Here is a 24,674-nt window from a genome sequence, read left to right on the forward strand (position 1 = left end):
ACACAGATATATAAATATATACGTGTGCGGGTGTGTGTGCACCTCTCAAGATGCAGCTGGCGAGGTGGGCGGAGATGCCGACGGGCGAGGGAAAGACAGCAGACATGCTCGTCCCTGCTATGTGAGCGGCAACAACGATGATGTCCGATGGAGGAAGGGGCGGGGGACTACAGTCAGCTCTCATCGCTTGTTTCATCACGTCAGATCGCTCCAGCAACGGCTTCTACTAGAGAGACCATGTCGGAAGGCAACTGCAGGCTTCGGTCCCGCACGAGGCCTACCATGCGCTGCACATCTTCCTCAGCCAAGCCTGACGGGACTGCTACGTGAGCGAGATCGGACGCTCCGCGAGTCTGCCGCTGCTGCCGGCGGCGGTGCAGTTCACGACGCCACTCGTGCAGGATGCGCTCGTGGTAGTGATACAGCACCGCCTGCTGCCCAACCCCAAGACGCATGCACAGCTCGTACAGCTCGTAGTCTACTGGCGGCAGCTCCGGCATATGGGAGTGCGTGCGGGGGTAGCGGGCAAGCTTGTCAGCGCTCAGTACGATAGAGCTACTCTGCAGGGCGGGCGCCTCGTGGCGGCCCACAAACGATGGAGCGAGATACGAAGGACGACCCTCTTCCTCATCGCGCAGGATGGGCGACTGCAGACTGATGCTGCGAGCCGCACGAACCGCATTCGGCTGAGCTGGCTGTGCCTTCACCGCGCGCGCGGCAGCGAGAGACGCGCCGGCGTTTGCTCGAGGCTCGACCGACGCGGAAAGGGCGGGCTGCGTCGCCTCCGCAACTGCGCCAACAACCGCGACGCCCCCATCTTCCACTGGCGACGTCGCAGATGCCTCTTCCCCAGATTCCGGAAAGGCACCCTCTTGGTCTGCGCGCGCCTGTTGCTCTTTCACCGAGCCAGCCCCAGACATCTTCTCCAGCTCCCCTGGCGACATCCAACGGAACTCATGCTCAGAGAGCCACACCTTCTTACTCCTCCCACGCCCAGCGCCGGCATCAGTGTGATGAGAGGACCCTTCGTCCAGAGGCACCTCTGCAGAGGCCGCAGTACCCGTGCTGAGCGTGCGCGCATAGTGGGCAATGGCCTCCTCCAGCAAAGAGACGTACTCCACGCAGAGCTGCGCCTTGGCGAAGAGGTCGGCGCGCAGCTGCTCCGACAGGTTCACGACAAGATCGATGGTGACGTCGTCGGACGCCTCTTCACTCGGTTGGGTGACCTCCCCGCCCCGACTGTGGGCCGCCCTCGCGGCTTTGCCAAGAGAAGCGCCTCGAGCAACGCAGGCGCGCAAGTGCTCGCGATGAGCGCTGCGGCTCTCCTCCAGTGCCGCCGCAACCGCCGGTCGCAGCGTGTGGCGCGGCACCTCAAAGACGTACCGTGGTGCTTCCTCTGGAGTGTTGTACGGCGCGTCCGGTGACACGGTGAAGGAAAGACCACGGTATACCTCCTGCTGATCGTCGACGCCGAGTCTGGATGGGTGGAGGGACAGGGGCAATGGGTCCAAGTGCCCAAAGGAGTGAACGCGGAAGGTGACAGGTGAGGCAGACGTCGTAGTCGATGACGATGGGGATCGTATTTCTTGCAGCGGGAAGAAGCGATGGAGCACACCGCTGGAAATCTTGTTGTCCATCACCTGCGCCAAGCCGTCCTGCTGGCGAAGCTGCCGGAACGACGCGGAATCGCCGCCAATTGAGCTGGGCAGCGTTGGCCCGACAAAGAGGACGTCGATGGCTTGGCGGATCGCCCCACTCCAGAAGCCGATCCCGTAGGCTCTGGTAGAGCGCATGTCAGAGAGGAACAACATTGCAGGCGCGGGTGGTGTGATAGATATGGAGGAAGCCACTGCTGCTGCTGCTGCTGCTGCATTCGCTGTGGCGGCAGGACCAAGCGAAGTGCGAGTCAACGTCGCCGTCGCCGCCGCCGCACCCGCGCTGTTTCCCTCGGGGGAGGTGATAGATGGAGCGACCACCCCGTAGGGATCCTCTTCCTCCGTATCCCCGACTCCCTCTTGCTGCCTCTGCTGCGGCGGTCGTATTGGTCGGCCGGATGGTGTGGTTGCACCTGACTCGATGCCACACGACGACGAGACGCTCGGGGGCAGCCGCAGATCGCTGAAGGACAGCCCACGCTGCATCTCCCAGGGTAGCACCGCCGTCCAGACATGGAGAGGCACCACCTTGCGGTACACGTAGGGGGGGATTGCTGGCGCCGTGGACCAAGTAGCGCCGGCCGGCTTCTCATCGGAGGCAGAGCTGTGAGCGCCATTGTGACTCTCGCAGCTACCCCACAAAGCCCGCCAACGGCCTGCTCTTCGTGCTGCACGCGTCTTGCCGGCCGCGGCACGGCTGCTCTCAGTTTCACCTGGCGCTACGTTTCTCAGAGATGCGGGGGGCATGCGGGTAATAGTGATGACCAGCTCCGCTGCGAAGGTGGGCTTCTTCTCCAGCGGTGTGCCGGTGGTGTACGCGAGCCAATCGCGCAGCACACGCTTCAGGGCATTGTAGTCGCGGTTGATGGGGAGCTGTATGTGTGACTTTACGATATCGTAGACAGTGCGCGGTGTGGGCGCCAGCGGTGGCATACTTGCGCTTGTGGGCACCGTCTACTGCTGTGCTAAAGTCGCAGCGCAGTGCACTGCAGAGGAACAGTGGCTGATGAAAAGACGGTGGGAGAGGTGGCGATGGTGGAGAGAGGGCGGGAGAGGCGACAGGCGAGGTGCCGTGGCAGTGCGTGCACTCGTACACACACATATATATATGCGTGTGTGTGTGCCTTCAATAGCATTACATGTGCGTTGGTAAGACTGTGCGCGTGAAGAGCACAGAGAGAGGGAGAGAGGCCGTAGGAGGAGTTCGGGTGGGGGTCAAAGAAGCGGGGAGGCAGGCAGCAGCTTGCAAGACGCCTTTGCGGCAAGCCTGCCCAGCCGCGTGACCTGCATGCACACCAGAGAGAGAGGAAACACGCTACTGCATATATACCCCTCCCCCCGTATGCCCCATACCCGCAGACACGCAAGGTTTAGCGGCAGGTCGTCGCTCTTCTCCCTCTCTCGCCTCCTCTCTCGTCCTCCTAACAGTCCCCTCTAACGCCCTCTCCTCATTGACATCTTTTCCCTGTTTATGCGTATCACAGCCTCTGAGGCTTATCGATTTTCAGCTGTCGTGAGGCGACACATATATATATAAATGATGATCCTTGAGGAAGGGAAAAAGGAGACGAGGAGTGGCACTGTAGTGCGTCAACTGCAGGTGGCGCATTCCTCACACGCCCTTCCGCTCCCGCCCACATCCGATGGACGAGAGGGGAGTAGCCGATGGCAGAGCACGCCGTTGCTTGCTTACTGCGTTTAAGCGTCTGTCTCTGCCTTGAGACGTCTTAAATTTTTGAGATGTCGTGACTGCCGCTCTCGCGCAAACCGGCGCCGGACATGCGCACAAACCTCGCGCGCTGCTGCATCTCCGGAATGCTGTGCGAGCCGCAGTAGGATATGCCCGAGCGCAGTCCACCAACAAGCTGCTTTAGAATCGGCGCGAGAGGGCCTTTGCACGGCACGCTACCCTCCACACCTTCCGGCACGAGGTCGTTGAAGACGTCCTCGTCAAGGCGCTTCTCGCGTTCGGCCTTGCTGATGTTCGCACCAAAGCCGGCCATGCCCCGAATGATCTTCACCTTCTTCCCATCCTTCACCAGCACACGGCCTGGCGCTTCATCTGTGCCCGCCAGCATGTTGCCCAGCATTACCGTGTCAGCGCCCGCAGCGATCGCCTTGCAGATGTCTCCGGCTGTCTTCACACCGCCGTCGGCGATGCAGGGCACACCGTGCTTCTTTGCCACGCGAACACAGTCCATCACTGCAGACAGCTGCGGCACGCCAGAGCCGGCCACAAGGCGCGTAATGCATATACTGCCCGGCCCCACACCAATCTTCAAGCCATCCGCGCCCGCGTCGATTAGGTCTTGCGCGGCTTCCGCTGTGGCGATGTTGCCAGCGATAATGTCCACCTTGTTGGTGCGTGGGTTCCTCTTGAGCGCCTTCAGCATGTCGATGCAGAGGTCGCTGTGCCCGTGCGCGACATCCACGACGAGCACGTCCACACCCGCATCCACGAGAGCGGCGGCGCGGCCGTGATCTTCCTCCTTCACGCCAATGGCGGCGCCGACAATGAGGCGGCCGCGTGAGTCAAGGGTGGCGTTGGGGTTGCCCGTCAGCTTCAAAATATCTGACTGAGTGATGAGATAGAGCAGCTCGCCTTTGGGGCCCAGCAACGGAATGTTGCTGGTCCGCTTCACACGCATCTCTTCGCGCGCCTCCTCCAGTGTGATGGCGGTGTTCGTCGAGACAACCATGCGGCTCACCGGCGTCATGAGGGCTTCGACGAGGGCAGAGTCGCTGGCAAAGACAAGGTCGCTCTTGCCGAGCACACCACGGAGGCGACGGCTAGTGAAGTCGTCCACCACCATAAGGCAGCTGACGCCGCCTTTGCGCCCAGACCAGTTCAGCTCCTCGAGAGCCTCCGCCTTTGTTGCCGACGGGAGGATCATGCGTGGGTCTTCAATCAGGAAAGACTGCGCGCGCTTCACTTTTCGCACCATCGCGCACTGCTCCTCAACGGTGCAAAAGCGGTGCAAGATACCGATCCCGCCCTCGCGCGCCATCGCCACGGCCGTCTTGTCCTCGCACACGGTGTCCATGTTACTGGCGACGATCGGGATCTTCAGCTCGATGCTGCGGCTGAGGCGGGTGCTTGTGTTGACGGCCTTGCGAGAACGCACAGGACTGCGCTGCGGAATGAGCAGGACGTCATCGTACGTTAGACCCTGAGGGAGGATGGGCAGACTGCCGTGGGCTGCCATGACTGGCCGACAGGGGAGTGAGTAGAGGGGGAGGAGCTGGCGGGGGGGAGGAGGAGGAGGAGGAAATGGTGAGGAGGGCAGGGCAGTGGAGGCTTGACGTGGAGGAGTCGCTAATGTATATATGCATGTATGTGTATGTATGCAGAGAGAGGGAGAGAGGGGGAGAGAGACGTCGTTGGGGAGAGACACGGCGGCGGCCCTTTTCAGTCTTATTTTCGCGTTTTCCTTTTTAGGCGGCGGCCGGCAGCGCCTTTCGCGTGCCAACGGACGCACGCAGACGGACAGACAGACGGGCACTTAGGTTATACGCGCGTGCACACACCTCTTTTACACCCCTTAGCCATGAAGAGGCGACCACCACCAACAGGCGCGCATAGGCGAATGAGAGGGTTGCCCCCCACTCGAGGCGTGATCCAGAGCAGCTCGACACGCTGCTTTCGGCCCGCCCTCCGCTCGCCTCATCCTTTAGCAACGCAACTTCTGATCCCTTTCCCATTGGCTCCGCACGATGACGGCGCCCTCTGACAAGCGGTTGCCGGCGCCTTCCTCGGCAACTTACGGCCTGCTGGTCCAGGTCAGGGTGAAGGCAGGGCTCGGCGGAGGTACAAAAGACCGGAGCGCCTCCATAACCTCAACCGCCGACGGCTTTATCACCACGAAGTCGAAGACGCACTCCTCCAGGAAGCCTTCCGCGATGAGGTGCCTCAGCAGCGCGATGAACGGCTCGAAGAATCCGCAGACATTCACGATACCGATCTTGGGCCGATAGGCGTTCAGCTGGAACAGCGTAATGACCTCCAGCAGCTCATCAAAGGTGCCGACACCGCCTGGCAACGCAACCACCGTGTTGGCATGGGCGAACATGATGCTCTTCCGCTCCGACATGGTGGCTGTCATGTAGAGGCGGTCGCCGATCATCGATCCCGATATCTCGCGCTCCGACAGGGAGCTGGGGATGACGGAGATGACCCTGCCATGCAGCGCGTGCGCCTCCTTCGCCAACTCGCCCATCACACCAACCGTGCCGCCTCCGTAGACGAGCGGCTGCTTTGCCTCTTCGACGATGTACCTGGCAAGCGCCTTGGCCTCCTGCGTGTAGGCGGGCTTTCTGCCGCTACGCGCACCAGCGAAAACCAACACACCCTTTCGCAAGAGCGGGTCGGCACTGTCCGCGTCAGAGCACTCCGGGGGCCTGCTGAGCATTACCCGCTGCACGCCGGCGCTGCTGCCCACTGTCAACTTCTGTTCCTCCACAGCGATGCCCTCCACGACTTGGAAGAGGTTCTGCAGGTGTGCGCTCTTTAGGTGAACCTCTTCAAAGTCGTGAAGGCTGCTGTAGCGCTCCATGACGAGGTACTGGTGAGACACCGGCCGGCCGTTCTCGAACACCTGATGAAGTTCATAGGTCAGGGCGCCGGGCTCATTACGCACGACATGCTGCAGCAGCGGGGCGAAGGCGTTGAGGAACTGCTGCTCTGCCTCGTCGTCGCGAAGCTTCACAGTAAAGACAGCCGCCACGACCATTTTCCTTTGCACGTTTGCACGCCGAAATGTGCTGTCGGGGGACAGCAGACCTGAGGGGCGGGGAGGCGCGCTTCCGTTAAGGTCGGCTAGGATAGGTAATGCACCAGCTGAGTATGAGGAGAGCTTCGACGTGGAGGGGAAAGGGGCGGGCAGAGATGGGGGGGGAGGCGGCGTTGGAGTTGCCCAATACACACGCAGACACATACAATCAGGTGGAGGGGAAGGGGGGGCGAAAGACCCACCCCCCTTTCCTTGAGCGACAAGTTGTAAGCGCTGCCCTTTTTCATCACCAACAGTGAGCGTACAACGAAGGGTGAAAACGAAGTGCTGACGGAGGGGCAGAAAAAGAGCACAAGGGCGAGCTCGTGCTAAGGTCAGGGGCGCCATCAGCCGTTTTTGGATGTAGAGAGAGTCCATCAGCGACGTACCTTGTGCTGGCTCACCAACTGCCTCTCTGCACAGCTCCGACGCCATCGCGTCCCCTGCGAGACCGCGAGCACGGCCGCACTAGCCGTGTCATCCAACCATGCCTTCATATCCGGGTGGACGCGTTCCGTGCCGCTTCGCCTCCCTTTTGTTTTCGGCAAAGCTGCCGCGATACGCCACTTCATGACGCATTTGAAGAACAGACACACGCACAGGCAGACAGGCAGACAGAGAGAGGCGTATACACAGAGACAACAATGGGAGCGCATAGGTGTACCCATCGAGTTGGCATCACCTGGCAAGGAAGGAGGGGGAGATGACGAGAGTAGACAGCAACGCAAAGGAATTCAAGAACAGGAAAAGCAGTCGATGCACATCGGAGGCGTAAAGGCGGCGGCCAGTCGTGGTGCGACGAGAACCCGACACTCGTCTTCCCCCTTTCCTTCCCTCTCCACGCACCTCCACCGCTGTTTCTGCAGAAGAAAGGAGGGGGAGGAGGGGTGGTGGTGGTGGGGACAACGAAAACTATCGCAGATAGATCGCAGCAGCAACGGCAGCGGAGCACCAAATGAAATAGTGGCTTACATGTACATCCATCAATGAATAGAGGTATGTCTCACCGTGGGAAGAGCCACCGGCATGAGCAGGAGGAGGAGGGGGGCAACAGCCACACAATAGAAACGAAAACGCCACTGACATCGAGTTCCAAACGCAAGCGCACAAATCCCTATATATATATATATGCATGCGTAGGCGAGCAACGGTGAGGAAGAGAGGGAGAGCAATGCCATGTAGAAGTGAAAGACACATCCGCTCAGTGAAGAAGAGAAAAAAAAGCTGACCTCTCTCAACGGCAACACATAGGTGCCGAAGCCGTTGCACGACGGAGAAAGGGGAGGGGGGAGGGGGTGACGCATATAAATATAAATATAATCTGTAAGTATCTGGAGGAAGAAAGTGCAGAGATGGGGAGAGGAATAGATGAGGAACAGCGACGGCGAGGGTGCCCTGCGCAGCCTATTCGCATCATCCGCGGAAGGCAGATCCCGTGCTTGCCCCCCCCTCCTCCCTTCTCCGCTCCGCAGACTTGACCGTATCCTCCCCCCACCCCCTTCCGCAGAAATTTTTGTTACCCCCCTCCCCTTTTTGTTTCCCTCCCGGTGTCGGCAAACGAGCAAAAGGCGACACTGACGGTGCCAAACAGAGAGGGAGAGAAGTCCGCAACTCAGCCTGCGCGGCGGTACTCCGACCCCCCCTCTGTGATCTCACTTGTTTACATCGTTCACACCCTTTCCTCTTTGCACTTCCTTTACCCCCCCCCCCCGAAAGGCTACGCACATCCTTGAGATGGTGATTGAGGAGGGGAGGGAAGAGGGGGAGGGGCAGAGCCCTCTCTCTGAAGAGAACACATGAAGGGGAGCGACACGGTATAAAAGGGGCGTACGGGAGGAGGCAGAAGACGGGGCAGGAGGATTGACTATGACGTTTACGTATATATGTATTTATGTTTACTCACACAAACACACGCATACAAGCGAAAAAAAAACTAACGAGAAGCACGGGGTAGACGTGCCTTCCTTCGACAAAAAAAATGCCCATCGTCAAGAGGGCGAAGACGATGAAAGGGGGAAAGCCCACCCCTCCTCCCCTCTTCTTCAGACGAGAAGTGCAACGCAACAGAGAAAGTATATATATATATATGTATGTATATGTTGAAAAACTAACGACGACAACACCTTTGAGAGGGCGGAGATGAGAAGCAATGAGGAGGGAGGGGGCGGGAGGTGCGTGTGCGTGCGATGGAGGAGGCAGCAGAAAGACGTCCCGGCACAAAAAAGGGTGAGGGAGAAAGAGCAAAGGGGCCCCTCCGGTAGAGATACACCCGTCCTACACACATGGGCAGCTAATGGGGCGAGGCGAGAGACAGCGCCAAGGAAACACACGAAGCGACGGTCCATAGCGTAACACAGAGCACAGCGCAATAGAGCAATAAGAAGAGGGAAGGAGGAAGAAGGAGAGGGATCATAAAGCCGCGTGGCCGCTTCTCAGCCTCACACATTCACAGACAGACTTTAGCACGGGCCAGAAGTCGAGCACCACCGACGATGGTCGAGACACACACACACACATTTACACACACAGAGAGAAAGAGCGACACAAAGAAATAGAAGATGAAATGTCGGGAGGGGTAGGGGTAGGGGTGTGGTGTGGTGTGCGCATGTACGTTCCAGTCGTACAACCACTTCCCCCCTCCCCCATTCCCCTTCAATGGCAGTTCCATCTGCTGAAGAGGAGAGTCAAATGGACATCGACCAGCAAAGACGAGTTCCACCGAACGAGTGAGGGAAGAGGTAAAGGAGAGGTTCACTGTATATGTTTCGCTGCGTACAGATTCGCGTGGCGCGCTCACCTCGAGGTAGCTCAAGCCGTCCACACTGGTGTGGGCAGCGTGAGACGCATCGGGGTCGCACTGATACGTTCCACATCACATGCATGGTACCAACGTGTGAGCTGTCGCAGCTGACCATGACGCGGCGCCATGCACACCGACGTATTCCTCTGACCTCTCCACACTGCAGAAGCCTGACGCTGCGAGGTGACCACGAGAGACGGCGCAGCATGGGCAAGGGAAGGAGAGAGCACTGGACATACCCGCACGCAGACCGGAGTACTGGACCTCTGAGATGCTGCGCGCACTGAGAGGTGTGTGTGTGTGCCCCCGGCATGAGGGGATCAAAGGAAGCGTTAGCACAACAAAGAGGAACAAGATAGCGTCACGGGGGAGTACGGCAGCGAGAGGGACACCGCATAGCGTCACTTTTTCTTTCGGTAAGGGTGTACACGGCCTGAGGTGGGAGAGGAGGGTGGTGGACGTGAAGAAAGAGAGAGAGGGAGAGAGATGAAAAGGTAACACAAAGACGTAAAGCGAAGAAGAGGCTGAGCAGTAGAGAGGGAGGAGGGCTGGGGGGAGTCAGTTGAAGCGGAAGGGCCAAAGAACACACACACACACACTTATACACACACACCAATGGTCAGCACCATTTCAAGAGAAGGAAGGCGACGGCGGCGTATGAGTCTGCACATCACTTCTCTTACTACGAGTGCTCGGAGTCGTCTGAGGGATCTGCCGCGCCACGCCTCGCCACCGTCTTGGCGCTGCGCACCTCACCCATAGCGAAGAGGTCGTCCTTGCGACGCCGCTCCTGCTTTGCGCGCTCGAGGGCGTTTTGGATTTGCTCCTTCTGCTCCACTGCCTCCGCCTCGTCATCGGAGAGCTCCATGCGGCGCAGCATACGCAGCTGCTCCATCTTCTTCTCTTCCAACGCGTTGCGCAGGTCTTCGCACTCGCACACCTTCATGTCAAACCGTGCCTCCCAACCGTTCAGTTCCTCCTGCAGCCTGTGCATCTTCTTCTTCAGTTTCTTTTGGCGAAGAGCCATTTCGCTGAGCTCGACATTGCGCTGCTCCGAAAATTCGGTCACACGTTTGTTGATGAGCTGCTGCATCTGCGCATCTTTGCACTCTAGCTGTTCGCGAAACTGCTGCTCCAGCGCCACGAGGGCCTCGGTCTTGTCTCGCAGCGAGGTTTGGAAGTACTCCGCCTTCTCGTTGTTCTTGACGATGATTGCCTTCTGCTTCTCCAGCAAGGTGCGCAGCTGATCCAACTGGTCGGAGCGCTCGCGCAGGCGGGTCTCCAGCCGCGTCACATCGTCCTCATAACGGGAGGCGTCCGCCAGCTTCGCCTCGTACTCATGCTGCAGCTTGGCGAGCTGTCGGTCGTGCTGCGCCATGGTAGACTCCGCCTTGGCCAGCTCCGTGCGTTGGGCCTCCAGTTCCGCGTAAAGTGCCTCGCGAGAGGCAGTCACGTTCACCACCTTGGCCTTCGCTTCTTCAAGCTCCGCCTGCAGCCTGCTAATGGCGGCGGCGCTCTGGGCCGCCACGCTGGCGGACGGCTGCAGCTCCAGCGCCACGGCGGGGTCGGCCGCTGCCTTCGTCATGGGGGCGGAGTCCGAGTGCTGCCGGGGTGCAGCCACCGCGGCGGTCGAGCCCGACCCCGTGGACGCCACCGCCATCAGCTGACGCCGCAAATTCTCATTTTCCTCACGCAGAAGTTTCATCGCCGCTGCGCCGCTGTCGTCGATCTTCAGGGCCGCCAGCAGCTTCTCCTGTTGCTGCCTCAGGGCCGCCGCTACTGGAGCGTCGTCGCCACTACCGCCAAGCGCTTGTGAGGTGCCCTTCCACTCGGCCAGCTCTTCCTTCACTTCCGCCAGGTGCCGCTCCAGCTGCGCCTTACTGGACTTGAGCTCCTTCTTGGTTGCCTTGTGCTCCGCCTGCGACGCTTTGAGGTCCGCCGTCAGAGACTGGATCTTCTCGAGCAAGGCTGCCTCACCGCCCTCTTCGACCTTTTTCTTGACGCTTCGAAGCACCTCCTCGAGTGACTTCGTCGCCTGCAGCTGCTCCAGCGTCTGCGCCGCCTTCTCCTTTGGTGTCAGGAGGCAGTTGTAGCACTGCGACCAGACGTCCTTCAGCGCCGACTGCATTGCCGCCCCACTGCTTTCAGAGATCTGCAGCTGATTCTGCAGCTGGCTAATCTCGTCTTCCATGGAAAGGAGGCGGGCGCTAAAGGACTGCCGCTCTCCTGCGAGGGTGGCCTTCACTGTTTCGTAGTCGACCATATCGGCTTCGCGGCTCTTTGTGGCGTTGTCCAGTTGTACCTCCAGGTCGCCAACCCTCTCCTGAAGGTGCTCCACCTCCTTCTCCAGCCCGGCCGTGCCCTCGTTCTCGTACTTGGCCAGTTTATCGCGCAGCTCCTTCACCATTTCCGTCAACTCGGCAATCTTCTGATCCTTCGAGTCCATGTTCACGACCGGCTTGTTCTTGATCTGCTTGGCGCGATCGGCGAAGCGCAGTGTCGACACCGTCTCCGACATGTTGCGCTCGCTGGGATTGATGTTGGCAAACATGACGGTCTTGCTGTTTCCTCCAAGCGAGTCCTTCAGCAGCATCGTCAGAGGGCTGCTGCGGAACGGGACGTGGGCGCCGCCCTTGACGATGGTGTCGATGACGGTGCCGAGCGCGCTCAGCGAGAGGTTGATGTTGCACCCTTCCTTTAGGGTGTCACCCGAGGCGCCGGTCTTGCCCTGGCGCTCCGAGCCAGCCAGATCGACCAGGTTCAGCTTACTCGCCACGGCGCGGGTGCTACCGTCCTCAAGCGTCTCGGTGCACTCCAAGATGAGTGAGAAAACAGAGTGCGAGCGGCTGCTGTCCGCGTTCAGCTCCGTGGACCCGACGCGGCGACGGTCCGTGCCCTCCTCCAGGTGCCGGATGACATCTTCCGGGAACTTGACCTGCGCCACGACAGCGCCCTGGACAAAAAAGGTATGATCCTTATTCTCGCGGATATCGAGCGGCACCTGCTGCTTGGCCAGCAGGTCACGCACCTTGCCATTGTACAGCTCCATGAAGGAGACGTACATGCTGACGGTTGTACCGGGCACCTCCTGTTTCTTTTTCTTTGCCGAGTTGAAAATGTACTTGACGCAGCGGGGGATGACCCCCTCAAGCGCGTCGTCGCCCATCACTCCCGTCATGGTGTGTGTCTTTCCGGAGCCGGACTGGCCGTAGGCGAATACTGTCGCATTGAAGCCGCTGAGCACGGACTCCGTCAGAGGCATAATGAACTGTGTGAATATGTCCTGCTGGGAGAAGCTGTTGCTGATCACCGCGTCAAATGTCCAGCGGTCGGGCTCGCCGATGATGCTCTTCACCGCCACGGTGTTCTGCACCATGTCAAGGTCGACGCAGCTCTTGTGGCCCGCCGCCTTCTCCTTTTCGCTCAGGGGACGACATCGCACGAGCACCTTTATGTTCTCCGCCCCAGCGGCGTGATCCTTCTTGCCCATCGACGATGGCGCGGCGGGAGGAGGAGGAGAAGTTTTGCACGACACCGCCACGCGCTAGACCTGTAGGAGCGCGCCTGTACGCGTACAGGGGCAAGAAGAGAGAGAGGGAGATCTAGAGGACGTGGTGGTGAATGTATCTGTGTATGGGGTGGGAGGCAGAGAGGTGGGTTGGGGGCTCCTGCGATGAAGGGTGAAGGGGCGTTAGGGATGACGGAGTTCCCTCCGCTTTGCAAGACGCTAAGCGCAAATGTGCTTTTAATGTGTGCGTGTGTGCGTGTCTGCCGATACATCCACTGCTGCTTTCCTTCTTCCCGAATGGCTAAGGAGTGTTTGAGTCCATTGGCAACAGCGCACAGTCGATGAGTGTGCGCGTACGCGCATGATTCGTGTGGGGTGGTCGTGGGAACGACGGCCGTAAGGAAAAGGAAGGTGCGAATGGGGGCCGAGAGAGCAGAAAATGACTGAGAGGAGTGTGGAGGGGTGCTGGATCTGCTACCGCCCCCCCCCCCCGTGCACAGTTACACTGCTCTGCTTCCCTTCTTGCTCTCTTTCACACCGAGGCACGTACAAACGCCCGCGGGCACGCAAGGCGGCAGCTTTCACCTCTGATGTGCGCTTTCAGTCATGCGAGAACTCGGAGGAAGTCGTGTGTCGGGGCGGACGAGGGGGAGGAGGAGATGGGAGAGGGTGGGTGAGCAGGGGGAGCGCGACGATGGAGGGCATCGCACATCCGCACACACGCGCCGCTACCGCTGTGCTTCACAGGAAGCATTAGGCAACCGCCCAAACCAATCGAACAAACGAGATAAATGCGACGCAGCTGATTAAATGACCCCGCGAGGCTATCCTTCACTATCACTTGTTGGCCCCGGCCCGCGTACCATCGCCTCCGCAGGCGGCACGGAAGAGAAGGGAAGAGAGGGCAGTGCGTGTGTGTGTGTGGGGGGCTCTTCTTAGACTATGTAACGTTCTGCGTCGCGGCGGCGGCTTCGTCTTCCCATGCCTTCAGCGCCGCCAGTATATCCGCCGACACTACCGGCTCAACGACCAGGGGTAGAGGTCTTTCACGTGCTGTCGGACGCAGCTGCATCCCGTTCAGCACCTTCAAAGCCCGCACCGCGGTGGATGTCGAGGTGAACACGACCTCAACCGTCTTCGTGTTTGGGTGGATCACGGCCACCGCGTCACCGCGAGGAAGATTACCCATCTCGGTGACGTCTGCGGAGGCAAGGGGCGCCCAGGAGAGCTTGGATGTCGCCTCTTTCGACAAGTACCGAGTTGGCGCGGCTGCCGGCGAGGGTGCGCCTTGTCGCAGTGGGCGACGTTCATGGCCAGCCGCTGCCGTTGCCGCGGCGGCAGCAGGCATGTTGCCAGAGCTGCGGCGCACCATACAGCTCACCAGCTCATTGGCGTCCTTTCCCTTGCAGACGTGCTGAACGCACAGCTCTCGCACTTCCATGGCGCCCATGTTCAGAGGCACGTTGTGTACCCGAACGACGTGGCTCGAAAGGCGGGTCACACCCGCTGCATCGATGAAGGTGCTGAGCGCGCATCGACGCTGCAGGTGCTGCAGCAGACTCGCACGGCTCAATGGGTTTCCCGGAGAAAGAACGCTTCCTTCGACGCTCTCCATGTCGACTCCAGACGCCGCCATGCGATCGACGACGGCGCTAAGGCGATCCGCGGCGAAAATGTTGATGGCGAGCTGATCTAGCCGAGCTTCCAGCGTGGCTACCTGCTGCGCTAGCTGCGCGCTTGAGGGCGAAGTGGCGGGTGCGACTGTCGTGACCGTTTGTGGCGCAGGCATAGGGGAGACACCGCCGTTACAGCTTGCCGAGGGCGGGGCGCGTGCATCGAAGCGGGGCTCCGGCAGTGATGGAGCGTCCTCCTCCTCCTTACCGCTGCCCGTTGCTACTTGTCCCCCTGAAGAGTCGGCAAGCTGCCGTCGTTCCATTTGCTGCACGAGCAGGTCAGTGTTTCGCTGGCCTAAGACCACTTCTCCGATGGTGCGATGCACCTCGTTGAGCTTCCCCTGCAGGCTATCCGCAGTACTCTCTATCTGCGCCACGCGCCGCGTAAGGAGCAGGAGCTCTTGCTGTATCAACCGAACTGTTTCTTCCTGTGCGCACAGCGTGTGTTGGGTCCGACGTGTGAGCTCGCGTAGCTGATCGACAGCGCGCGTGAGGGCCGAGAGTGCTGATGAAGGTCCCGGAGAATCCGTTGCCGGAGAGGCAGACGGTGCCGCGCTTGTGCGAGTGCCCTCTGATGCTGGGAGAGACGCACTTGCTGCTTCTCGCGCCACGGAGGCACTGTCACAAGCATTTAGAATTCTTTCGTGTTCCCCAGTGGGACGGGAGGTTCCGCGAAGGCAAAGCGGCGTTCTCGCCAGCGAGAGCCGGCGCACCGTTATCCTCCACATGTGCGCGTGTGTGCTGGAGGAGCACAAACAAAAAGAAGGAGCAACAGAGACGCCAGAAGCCAACGCGACGTGTGGCCGACGACGAGGGAAAGAGAGAGAGATTGTGTGTGTGTGTATCGCTGGGATGGGGAGACAAAAATGACGCGCACCTGCTGAGAACCAGCGCTACTTTTGAAGAGTGCGTGATGCTCCTATTCTCAGAGCGAGAGAGAGAGTATGCAGATATCCCCCCTTTTTTGTACATGAGGAATGGGGACGAGGGATAACGTGTGCGCGGCGTGCTGGAAGCACAACGATGAGAGAAAGAGAGGGGGCAGAGCGATGATGATGAGGGGATGAGAGCGTCGCCTCATCGCCCTCACCCCCTCATCGCGGCCTCGCTCCTTTTCCTGCTTTCTCCAGCTGTTTCTTCTCTCCGTGACAAGGGCTCGACCTGCTGCAGCGCAAGAAGAGGATGGAGGACTGGAGCGGGATGTAAATGTGCGCTAGCGCACGCCGCTGCCGGGTCACCGCTCTCTCTCTCCCTCTCGCGTGCGCGCGCTCCCCTACCTCCCCGTCCCCTCCAACACATACGAGCACAGGCGACAAGCAGAGCTTCATTAGTCGTGCTGAAAAAAAAAGCCGATGGTTACGTGATGGGGCCCGTGCGCAGCGAAAGGAAGGCGGTCGTGCATACCCCCCCTTCGCTCACCCCATGATGGGCACATGTGACTGAGCCCAGCGGCCTCGGGCGGACGCGCAGCAGAGGTAGGTGCCACTGCCCTCTCGTCATCTCGCCTAGCTGGAGTCGTGTATGCGCTTTAGCTTTCCATCAAAGAAGCGATGGCGACCAGCACGGCCGAGGCGTACTCCGCCACAGCGCTGGAAGAGCTCCTTGTCGGACATGCGGGTCACATCGCTGACATGATCGTTCTTCGATCGCTTACTATCTGTACAATCGTCACTGTCGCTGCCGCTGTTCGAGGGGGAGGAGACTGCAGCACGGCGTTGCCGCTTCACTGCCGCGCGATCCGCAACTGTCAGCTTCTCTCTTTCCGACGTTATGACCGCGCTGCTGCTGTTGCTGTTGCTGGTGGTGGAACCCATATCACTCGATGCGCCTTCATCTGCTGGGTGGCCGTGCGCCGTGCTCGACCGCTGCTGCCGCTTCGTCGTCTCTTTGCGGAGCTCGCCGTAGATGGCGTCAAGCTCGATGGCGTGGGCCGAAGCCAAGCTGCCAGCCTGCGCGGGGTCCGCGGCATGGCCGAGGCCGGTGGCGGTGTGAGGGTCGCGGCGAGTGACCTTCACGTACGACTTGATGCCAGAGCGCTCCTTTCCAAGTCCCTCGCCCTCCTTCCACCCATACTTCTCCATCATCTTCTTTGCGACGGCGGACATGGTCACGGCCCTGGATGCAGTCGTATTGCCGGATACGCTCGCCCGCTTTCGTTTCCTCTTCGTTTGCACGCGCGATGGCGATGGAGACCGATGCCGGCAGAGACGTGCGATGCTCGCTGGAGACGCTGCCGCGTACACGCTCCGGTATGGTAGGCGCGTTGGACACACACACACACACACCTACACAAAAGGGAAAGAGAAAAGTCACTGCTCCGCAGCTACGCAGATGTGGGGAAGATCTCGAAGAAGAGATATATGGCGGTGAAGCTGTGCGTTGGTGTGGTGCGGGTGCACACAGCTGCTTGCCTACATGCGAGCAGTCTCTCCATAGAAGCCGTACCGAAGGTGTTGTGAAAGAGAAAGCAGAGAATAAAGAAAGGGCAAAGAGGGGGCCAGTGGAGTACCCAGAGGCGGGGAGGATAGAGAGAAATGGGTGCGAGTGCGTAGTCACTGAAGGTGTGGAGGAGGTATGAGAAGAGGGAGGCGTGGATGTATCCGGCCCTATTGCGCATACACCCTTCGCAGTGCAGGCTGCAGAGGCATGGAGCCGAAGTGCGCCTCGACTCTTGCTTGCATGCAGGTGCTACTGCTGCTGCTGTACCCTTCTCAGCTCCTCTTTCCTTCCTCTCATTTTCCATGGTGCGCGCTTCACAACAGCGCCCTCCCCCTCCCCCCTCCTCGACGGAACGCCCACAGCTGAGAAGGGCCACCACATCGCACCATTCCTCGGACCAGGGGTGGGGTGGGGGTGGGGAAAGGGCAGGAGAGACTGTGAGACGCCACGCAAAGTGCACCAGCTGTGCCCCTCAAGGCTGCACACACACACACACACTGCAGCGCAGCGGAGGAGACATCGAGTCGAGTTGTTGCTCATCAGGAAAGAAGTGAACACAGCATCAAAGGAAAAAAAGATAGCAAAGGAGAAGGGGACCCGCACCCACAGACAGACACAAACACACACAGGCACAACGACACTCGAGTAGGCCATCCACGCGCTCAACTACACGCAAGCAAAGAGAGAGAGAGAGGGGGAAGGGGAGGGGAGGGTGAAGGCAAACGCGCAGATAGACAAGAAAAAATGGCGCCGCGGCATCCATCATACACAACGCACCAGCCCACAAACACACACACACACACAGGCACGCACATAACGTAAGCCCCCCTCCACCCCCACCGCGCAGTCGCTCGTTACGACGTCATCGTTACACAGCCGGGGTGGCGTGAGAAGGGGCGGGTGGTGGTGAGGAGTTCATAAAGAGAGTCATCGCAAAGGAGAGCAAGAAGAAAAAAGCACCCATACACCCGCATAAAGAAGGCACTTGTGACAACTTGCTCGTGAACCGAATGAGTACCGCTGCTCACTGAAGACGAGCACACACACACACACACTTACAGAGAGACAGACAGACACGCACACAGATGAAAGAGAAGTGCGCGGAAGAAGCCCTCTCCCTCTCCCCCCCACCCCCACCCACCCCCACAGAAAGAGGGGATATGGGGGTGGGGGTGGGGAGAGGGAGAGGGAAAAGGAAAACAAACGAGCGCCGGAGAGAGTAGGGAGTATACATAATGTCCTCCTCCTCTTCCTCCTCTCTCTCTCTGCGCCCATGTCGACATAGTGGTGGAAGACTGCTAGAAGGACACGCGAGGGGGAAGCCGGGAGGAGAGGTGGGGAAGGCGGTGAGCCGGAAAACAGAACAGATCACACAGATATGAGACGGCGGTGACAAACAGCAACAACAACAAAAAAGAGGCGAAGACAGAAGCAATACAAAACACACAACCGCCGACTTCCGTGTGCGTAAGGAGAGGGGCATCACCCACCATCACACCGACGCGTTTACCGGCAAAGTCAAGTTGAAGGCACACACACATACACACCAATGCGGCCCCCATAGACGCCAGCGCAGACACGCATACGTGCGGAGAACCACGAGAAAAGAGGAAAGCCACCATCGACAGCAGCAACACGAGATGAGAGAGAGAGACAGAGAGAGAGAGGGAGACGCAGGAGCCGAATGGACATCAGGAGTGAGAAAAAAAGGGGGAGAGGGGTGGGGAGGAGAAGGGAGGAATGGGCGCGTTATCTGTAAAAACAGAGACGCACATCCAAACAGACGACCAAGAGGCGAGCGCTGCAAGCAGAAACGAAGCGCACACCACCCATCGTCACACACCTACACACACACACACACACACACAGAGTCCGTGACTGAAGCTTACGCGCAGAAAGATACGAGAGCAGAATACAAACCGCGACGGAAGAGGCGGGCCTTCCCCCTCCTCCCTCTTTTTTTTCGACGCGAATGAAAAGAAATACAGATAGGCGGCGCTTCATGAGCCCAAAGTGAGGGTGCGGATACGGTGGTGGCGGTGTATGTGTGTGTGTAGGGGATTAGGCTGGAGGAGGAGGGAGAGAGGGGGGACAGGGATGAAGGAACAACGAGAGATGAAGTTGATATATATATATATATCCAACCCGGAAAAAACAGAGGCAGATAAACAAGCGAGATGCTAAGAGGCGCGAAGATCACCTCGCTCCCCACGCTCCCTTCCACCCACTCCAACGACCGTGAAGAACGAAAGGGAGCGAAATCGAAGAGAAAGCGCGCACACACACACGGACACATGGGAGGGAGGAAAGTCAACAGAGAGAGAGACGGCAGCCGAAGCGACGCGCTCCTCTTCGCCTCCTTCCGCCCTTCCTTTCGGCTCTTTCTGCTTCGTTTCCTTCGCCTCGATAAAGGACCACATAATACCACGCATGCGCCACCTCCACCTCCTCCTTTCCGCGTACGTGTGCGCATGTGCAGGTACCATTTTCTTTAGCCTTCGGTGTCTCGCTTGCCGTCCCCTACTTGCGCCTGCCTCCCTCTTCCCCCCTCCCCCTCTCTCTGCGCGGGCATGCAGCAGCTCACCTATAGGCACCTCACATTCATAGATGTAGAAACATGCTCGTGATGACATAAATGCGCGTGCACACACACATACACATACGAGTGCATATACGCCCTCCTCTGTTGTCACCCGCGCACGCTCGGAACGCGTTGGCTGAGGGGGAGAGACGAGACTCACAACAGGAGGGATCGCACAGACATGTGCTCCATAGGGAGGCAGGCAAAGGGCAAGAGAGGGGGACAGAAGGGCGTTGATAGAGAGAGAGAAAAAGGAGGGGACGGAGGAGACGTCATGGCACACAGACACAACAAGAGGACATAGAGAAGAAGGAGAGGGAGGGGAGAAGGCGGTAGTGGTGATAATTGAAAGCAAAGGAAGATGGAGAAGGGAGGGAGGAGACTGAGACCGATGAACGGCGGACACCATTTCCGGAAGCAAACAAACACAAACACACACAGAGAGAGAGACAGAGAGGTGCAAAGCTCACCAAAGATACGGTGAGGGACCGCAGATGCACACCCTATCACACAGAAGGGCGCAGTTGCGCCATCGACGAGGCGAAACAATAACCACAGTCAGCATAGCGCGATTCAAATAGAGGCCTCAGAGAGGGGGAGAAGGGAGCGAGGGTGCCCCAGTTTCAGGCTGCCTCATCTCCGGCTCACCAACTATCAGCGAAACAAAGGCGACCATGTAGGAAAGGTAAGAGGAGAACATATGAAATATACAGCACAGGGGCACATACACATACACACACACACACAGGGCCGCGCTTCTCCCCTCTTTCGATTTCTGCGCCTGATCAGCTACGTGCACACAGACATACATGCAGAGAAAGTCAGAGAAAGGAGGGGGGGAGTGGAGGTAGCGATCGCCATACATTGCGATGGTGATGTGTGCGCGGGTGCTCGGCACTGCATGACTGTCTTCTTTTCTATGAACTCGTCTTCCTTTGGCTGCTACGAGGTCGCTTGGGAGCGTGTGCTAGGGTGCTGGTGGATGGTGAGGGCTGCGATACGCCTAACAAGTTCAACTCGGTTGTCCTCCTTGTCCCCGCTGCGCTCTTTCCACACTCCCCACTCTTTTCATGCTTTACCGGCACACTTTTTCATCACCAAAACGTACTTGTACATAAGAATACACACACGCACGGGAACAGAGACGGCGTGCTCGCAAGGAAAGAAAAAGCAAAGAGGAACATGACACCGTTCCCCCCTACGCGACGCAAACCTGAAATGGGGAGAAGGAAGAGGAGGAGAGGAAGCTGAGGCCGATGTGCACTGCCGTCTCTTTACCCCCCCTCCCCTTGAGCAATGGCCTGCCCCCTCTCTTTTCCTCTTCCTCACGGCAGCCGCTCACGCGATACAGTGTGCTGCGCCACCTTTTCCGCTCTCGTATCGTTCCTTATCCATCCGACAAGTGTCTCCCCCCCTCCCCTCTCCCCGCACCCACTGTGGTGTAGTGGATGACGTCCTTCATGGCTCTCTCTTCTTATCATCGAAGGTTTCCTATCCGGCGTCGTCCCTTCTCCCCTTGCACGAAAGTTGTCACGTCCTTTCTATTGCTGTCTCCTCCCGCATGGTTTGTTTGTATAAGGCGGTAGGGGGGGGCGCAGGGTGCGGTGGGGGGGAGTAGGAGGGCGAGATGGGAAGGTGGCACGTATGCTATTCCTTTTTTTTATGCATTGGAGGAGCGGCCGTTGCCACTGCTCATGGTCATCCCGTGGTCTACCTGGATCTGGTGAAAGACGCTGCTGGACAAGGACGTGTTGGTCGTTGCGTTTGCCGAGGAGGAGAGCACGCGGTGCGCGCCAGTGAGGGTGGAGCGGCAGCTGCGCGTTTCACCGCCGGAGCATTCGGAGAAGGCAGAGTGGTTGCTCGGTGCCACGTTCTTTCCTGTGCGACTGCGCGGACCACGGATGCGGCCGCCTTCGCTACTCACTTCTGGCTTTACCGCGCGCGGGTGCTTGACGGTGGCACTGGTGCTACGTGCCGCGCTGCCACTCGGCCGACGAGAGGCCTGGCCACTAAGGTTGGCAATGGCGGCACGGTCGAGGTGACCAGGATTGCTAAAACTTTCGTGCATCAGTGTCGTCCATGCCTGCTGATGCTGCTGCAGCTGCGAGATGCTCCGAACGCCTCCCCCTGTGGCGCCCGACAACGGCGGGGCGCCTTGACAGGGGTTCATCGGTCGGACGCCGTGCTCCATCATGTAAAGGTGGTAGCTCGAGCCGCCTCCGCCACCGGGATGAGAGATGCGGCACAGTGAGTCGCTCACTTCGGTATCGATCGTGGAGCGGCCGTCGTTGATGTTGCTGGTCTGGATGCCTGCCAGGTAGCTGGACGCGAGATGCGCCGCAGGTACACCACCAGCAGGAGAGCCACGTGAATGAGAACGGGCCGCCACACCGGTGCTCGTACCGAGCAGACTTGCTGGCATGGTCGCCGTTACCGCTGCTGGTGCTGCTGCTAGGGGTTGGGTACTGCAGCCACCATTGCGCGGTGAGGCTCGTAGCATGCCGTGTGGTGGTGAGACGTAGCCACCGTTGCTACTGCTGCTGGCATGATGGCTACTGCGGTATGCGAACTGAGGCTGCCACTGCGGGTTGTGGGCCATGTTTGCCTCCAGTATGATTCCAGTGAGAAGGCTCAGCTCCTCTTCAAAGATGTGCGGATCGAGTCCAGAAACAACAGATGCCGTGGTGGTCTGTTGTGCAGCTGGCGAGCTTGTCGCTCGCGGATCTCCGCCGGGGGAAGCTACAGACGTGGTGCTACCACCACCACTGTTGCTGTGTCCGTGCAGGTGCAACTCGCCGCGGCACGCGGACGCCATCTGATGAATGAGCCGAGCACATTGGTCTCTATCTTGGGTGATGGCAGATGCTTGACACGCACCTGCCACAGAGGGTAGCCGTCTCGCGGCACCCTGGAACAGGACGCTAGGACTGCAGCGCTGATTGCTTCCTGTACCACCAGTGTAGTGGGCAGCCGAGGCGACGAGACCGCCGCTGCCGGTGCTGGCTGCGTAGCCCCCGACACCCAAGGGTGGGGTGGCCCCAGATGGCGAGTGTGTACCGGTGTTGGATGGACTGCGGTTACGGAAAGGCCCTTGCGCATTACCACTGCTAGCGGCCGCGTCCTGCTGAAGAACAATATCGAACTGATCCAGCTCCCCTTCCTCTGGCGCAATACCTGGACTTAACGCGGCATGAGCGTTGACTGAGTCATGCAGTGCAGGCTCCTCAATGGCAGTCATCACAGATGCTGCTACATGAGATGCAGGCGGCCGCGGAGACGTCATGAGTCGCGACGCGTTGGCACTAAGATTGCTGTTGCCATTCATGTTTGCTCCTCCAGTAAGGTGACGCGCGTACACGCTGTCGGCGCTGAACTCGATTGGAGAGGAGGGTTGCGCAGCACTGCTGCGGTGCAGCGCCGCATCAATGCCGTCCATGACTGACGTTTCTCCAGTTTGTTCTCTTGTGTGCGGATCAACTCTTGTCTGTACAGCTTCTTCGTGCACACAGGCACACAGACAGGTGCGAGTACACACGGAGAGAGAGAGACTGGCAAGCAATGCGAGTGTGCCTGTATGTGCGTATGTACGTGTGCTCGTGTATAGGCGGCTGTGCGTGAGAGGCTTTGGCTGTGGAACTTTTTTTGTCGCTGGAAAAGACAAAATATTTTTTTTTCTTCCGTTGAAGGGGGTGGGGGTGGGTGGAAACACCAACGTGGATGAACGTGCTTAGCGTGCGAGCGGGCTTAGAAAGGCATAGAGTGGGGGGGGGTAACGGCGACACAGGAGAGAGGGAGACGAAGAAAAAAAAAGGAGGCCGCGAGCCCAGGGAGTGGGGCGGGTGATAGTGACGCGGCCTTCTTGAGAGCAAAGGAGCGAACGAGACGACGAGCAAAGGGAGGCAAATCCAACTACAGAGAAATGGAAGAGGTGAAGCACCCACAACGAGAAGAGCGCACAGTTCAGGTAAGATGAAGGGACACACATACAGACACACGCCCACAAAGGAAAAAGAGAGCGAGAGAGCGAGAGCAAAGCGCGGTGCGAGTAAAAAAGAAAAGCGTGTACGAGAAAAAAGGATGCAGTAGTAGTGGTAGTGGTAGTAATGGCAATTGTAAAGGAAGGGGGGAAGGGGGGCAAAGGCGCTGGCACACGCCAGTACCGACATACAAAGCAAACACGCTAACACAGTAGCAAAAAAAAGAGAGAGAGAGCACACACAGAGGGTGGGGTGGGGGAGAGAGAGTACAAGGTGTATATATATATATATACGTCTGTCTCTCTTTGTGTGTGGCGCGTAGGTGTGTATGAAGGCTGTCGTTGCGAGAGAGCAAAGAAACACGGTTGCAAGAGAAACACGGCACAGAGGCGACGCGACCCGCAGCTGAAAGGGGGGGGCGGGAGGGGAGGGGGGTTGGGATGAGGAGGCGTATAGGTGTGTGGGCGCACGCTTGCGAGGAAGAAAACAGATGGGTGGGGATGGGGAAGCTCTGCGACAGAAACACAAGCCAAGGACAGAATGAGCTGCAACGAGGTTGGAAGTTGACACGCCCGCGCGCACAAAGGCACCAAGACGTGTAGGACCGTTTGTATGTGTGTGTGTGCGTGTGTGGGTGGTCGGGCGCTGTCGACTGTTCGTACGCCACACAGAACAGGAAAGAAAATGGGGCGAGGATCGGAGGCTAAGCGTGTGCTTGGGTGAGCGGGATGATGCAGTGCAGCGACACTACACGGGGACTCGTCACCGAACTACACGGCTCCAGTTGCGAACGGAGAAGAGAGTGGGTGGTGATGGTGGGGTGTGCGGGGCTGGAGGAGGTGTATGTGTGTGAGAAGGGAAAAACAACAGGGAAAGAGAAAAGCCACACAGACAAGCACAAACCTCGAAGCGAACGCTTTCGTGAGAGATCCCTCAGCAACAACAGTACAGCCGCAATCGAGAAGGAAAGGAGAGCGATGATGCCTCGTCTTTGGCCTCGCTTTCCGCTTTGTTGCTGTCACACAGCTCCCTTCTTCCTCCTCCCCCCTTCTTCTCTCCTTTTCCTTTTTGTTCTTACTTTTTCGTACTATTCGGTTCGTCGCCGTCTATTCGCTTCTCTATTCCCCTCCGCCTCCTCTCTCTTGTTTTTTTTTATGTCTCCGAGGGAGAGGAGAGGAGAGGAGAGGGTCGGTGGGGGTGGGGTGGGGTAGGGGGCAGAGAGAGAGCGTATACCACCGCTTTTTTTAAAAAATTCTCTCGTCTTCCTTTTAT

General features: G+C 58.9%; 7 protein-coding genes across 7 annotated transcripts; all 7 read right to left on the bottom strand.

The window, feature by feature from the left end:
- Positions 1–200: 200 nt before the first annotated feature.
- On the bottom strand, positions 201–2,588 carry LSCM1_05557 (uncharacterized protein; the record flags this gene model as incomplete). The annotated part of the gene is made up of 1 exon (XM_067323010.1): positions 201–2,588. One exon carries the CDS (start codon positions 2,586–2,588, stop codon positions 201–203), a length of 2,388 nt encoding a protein of 795 aa, XP_067179645.1.
- A 794-nt stretch (positions 2,589–3,382) lies between these two features.
- Positions 3,383–4,861, bottom strand: LSCM1_05558 (uncharacterized protein; the record flags this gene model as incomplete). Its single annotated transcript, XM_067323011.1, has 1 exon — positions 3,383–4,861. The coding sequence occupies one exon, from the start codon at positions 4,859–4,861 to the stop codon at positions 3,383–3,385; it is 1,479 nt and encodes a 492-aa protein (XP_067179646.1).
- A 555-nt stretch (positions 4,862–5,416) lies between these two features.
- On the bottom strand, positions 5,417–6,385 carry LSCM1_05559 (uncharacterized protein; the record flags this gene model as incomplete). The annotated part of the gene is made up of 1 exon (XM_067323012.1): positions 5,417–6,385. The coding sequence occupies one exon, from the start codon at positions 6,383–6,385 to the stop codon at positions 5,417–5,419; it is 969 nt and encodes a 322-aa protein (XP_067179647.1).
- Positions 6,386–9,906: 3,521 nt separating this feature from the next.
- On the bottom strand, positions 9,907–12,714 carry LSCM1_05560 (uncharacterized protein; the record flags this gene model as incomplete). The annotated part of the gene is made up of 1 exon (XM_067323013.1): positions 9,907–12,714. One exon carries the CDS (start codon positions 12,712–12,714, stop codon positions 9,907–9,909), a length of 2,808 nt encoding a protein of 935 aa, XP_067179648.1.
- Positions 12,715–13,672: 958 nt separating this feature from the next.
- Positions 13,673–15,133, bottom strand: LSCM1_05561 (uncharacterized protein; the record flags this gene model as incomplete). Its single annotated transcript, XM_067323014.1, has 1 exon — positions 13,673–15,133. One exon carries the CDS (start codon positions 15,131–15,133, stop codon positions 13,673–13,675), a length of 1,461 nt encoding a protein of 486 aa, XP_067179649.1.
- A 777-nt stretch (positions 15,134–15,910) lies between these two features.
- On the bottom strand, positions 15,911–16,510 carry LSCM1_05562 (uncharacterized protein; the record flags this gene model as incomplete). Its single annotated transcript, XM_067323015.1, has 1 exon — positions 15,911–16,510. The coding sequence occupies one exon, from the start codon at positions 16,508–16,510 to the stop codon at positions 15,911–15,913; it is 600 nt and encodes a 199-aa protein (XP_067179650.1).
- Positions 16,511–21,085: 4,575 nt separating this feature from the next.
- LSCM1_05563 (uncharacterized protein) lies at positions 21,086–22,861 on the bottom strand (the record flags this gene model as incomplete). The annotated part of the gene is made up of 1 exon (XM_067323016.1): positions 21,086–22,861. One exon carries the CDS (start codon positions 22,859–22,861, stop codon positions 21,086–21,088), a length of 1,776 nt encoding a protein of 591 aa, XP_067179651.1.
- Between the last annotated feature and the right edge of the window lie 1,813 nt (positions 22,862–24,674).

This window comes from Leishmania martiniquensis, chromosome 17 (genome assembly GCF_017916325.1).
Source record: "Leishmania martiniquensis isolate LSCM1 chromosome 17, whole genome shotgun sequence".
NCBI classification, from domain to species: Eukaryota; Euglenozoa; class Kinetoplastea; order Trypanosomatida; family Trypanosomatidae; genus Leishmania; species Leishmania martiniquensis.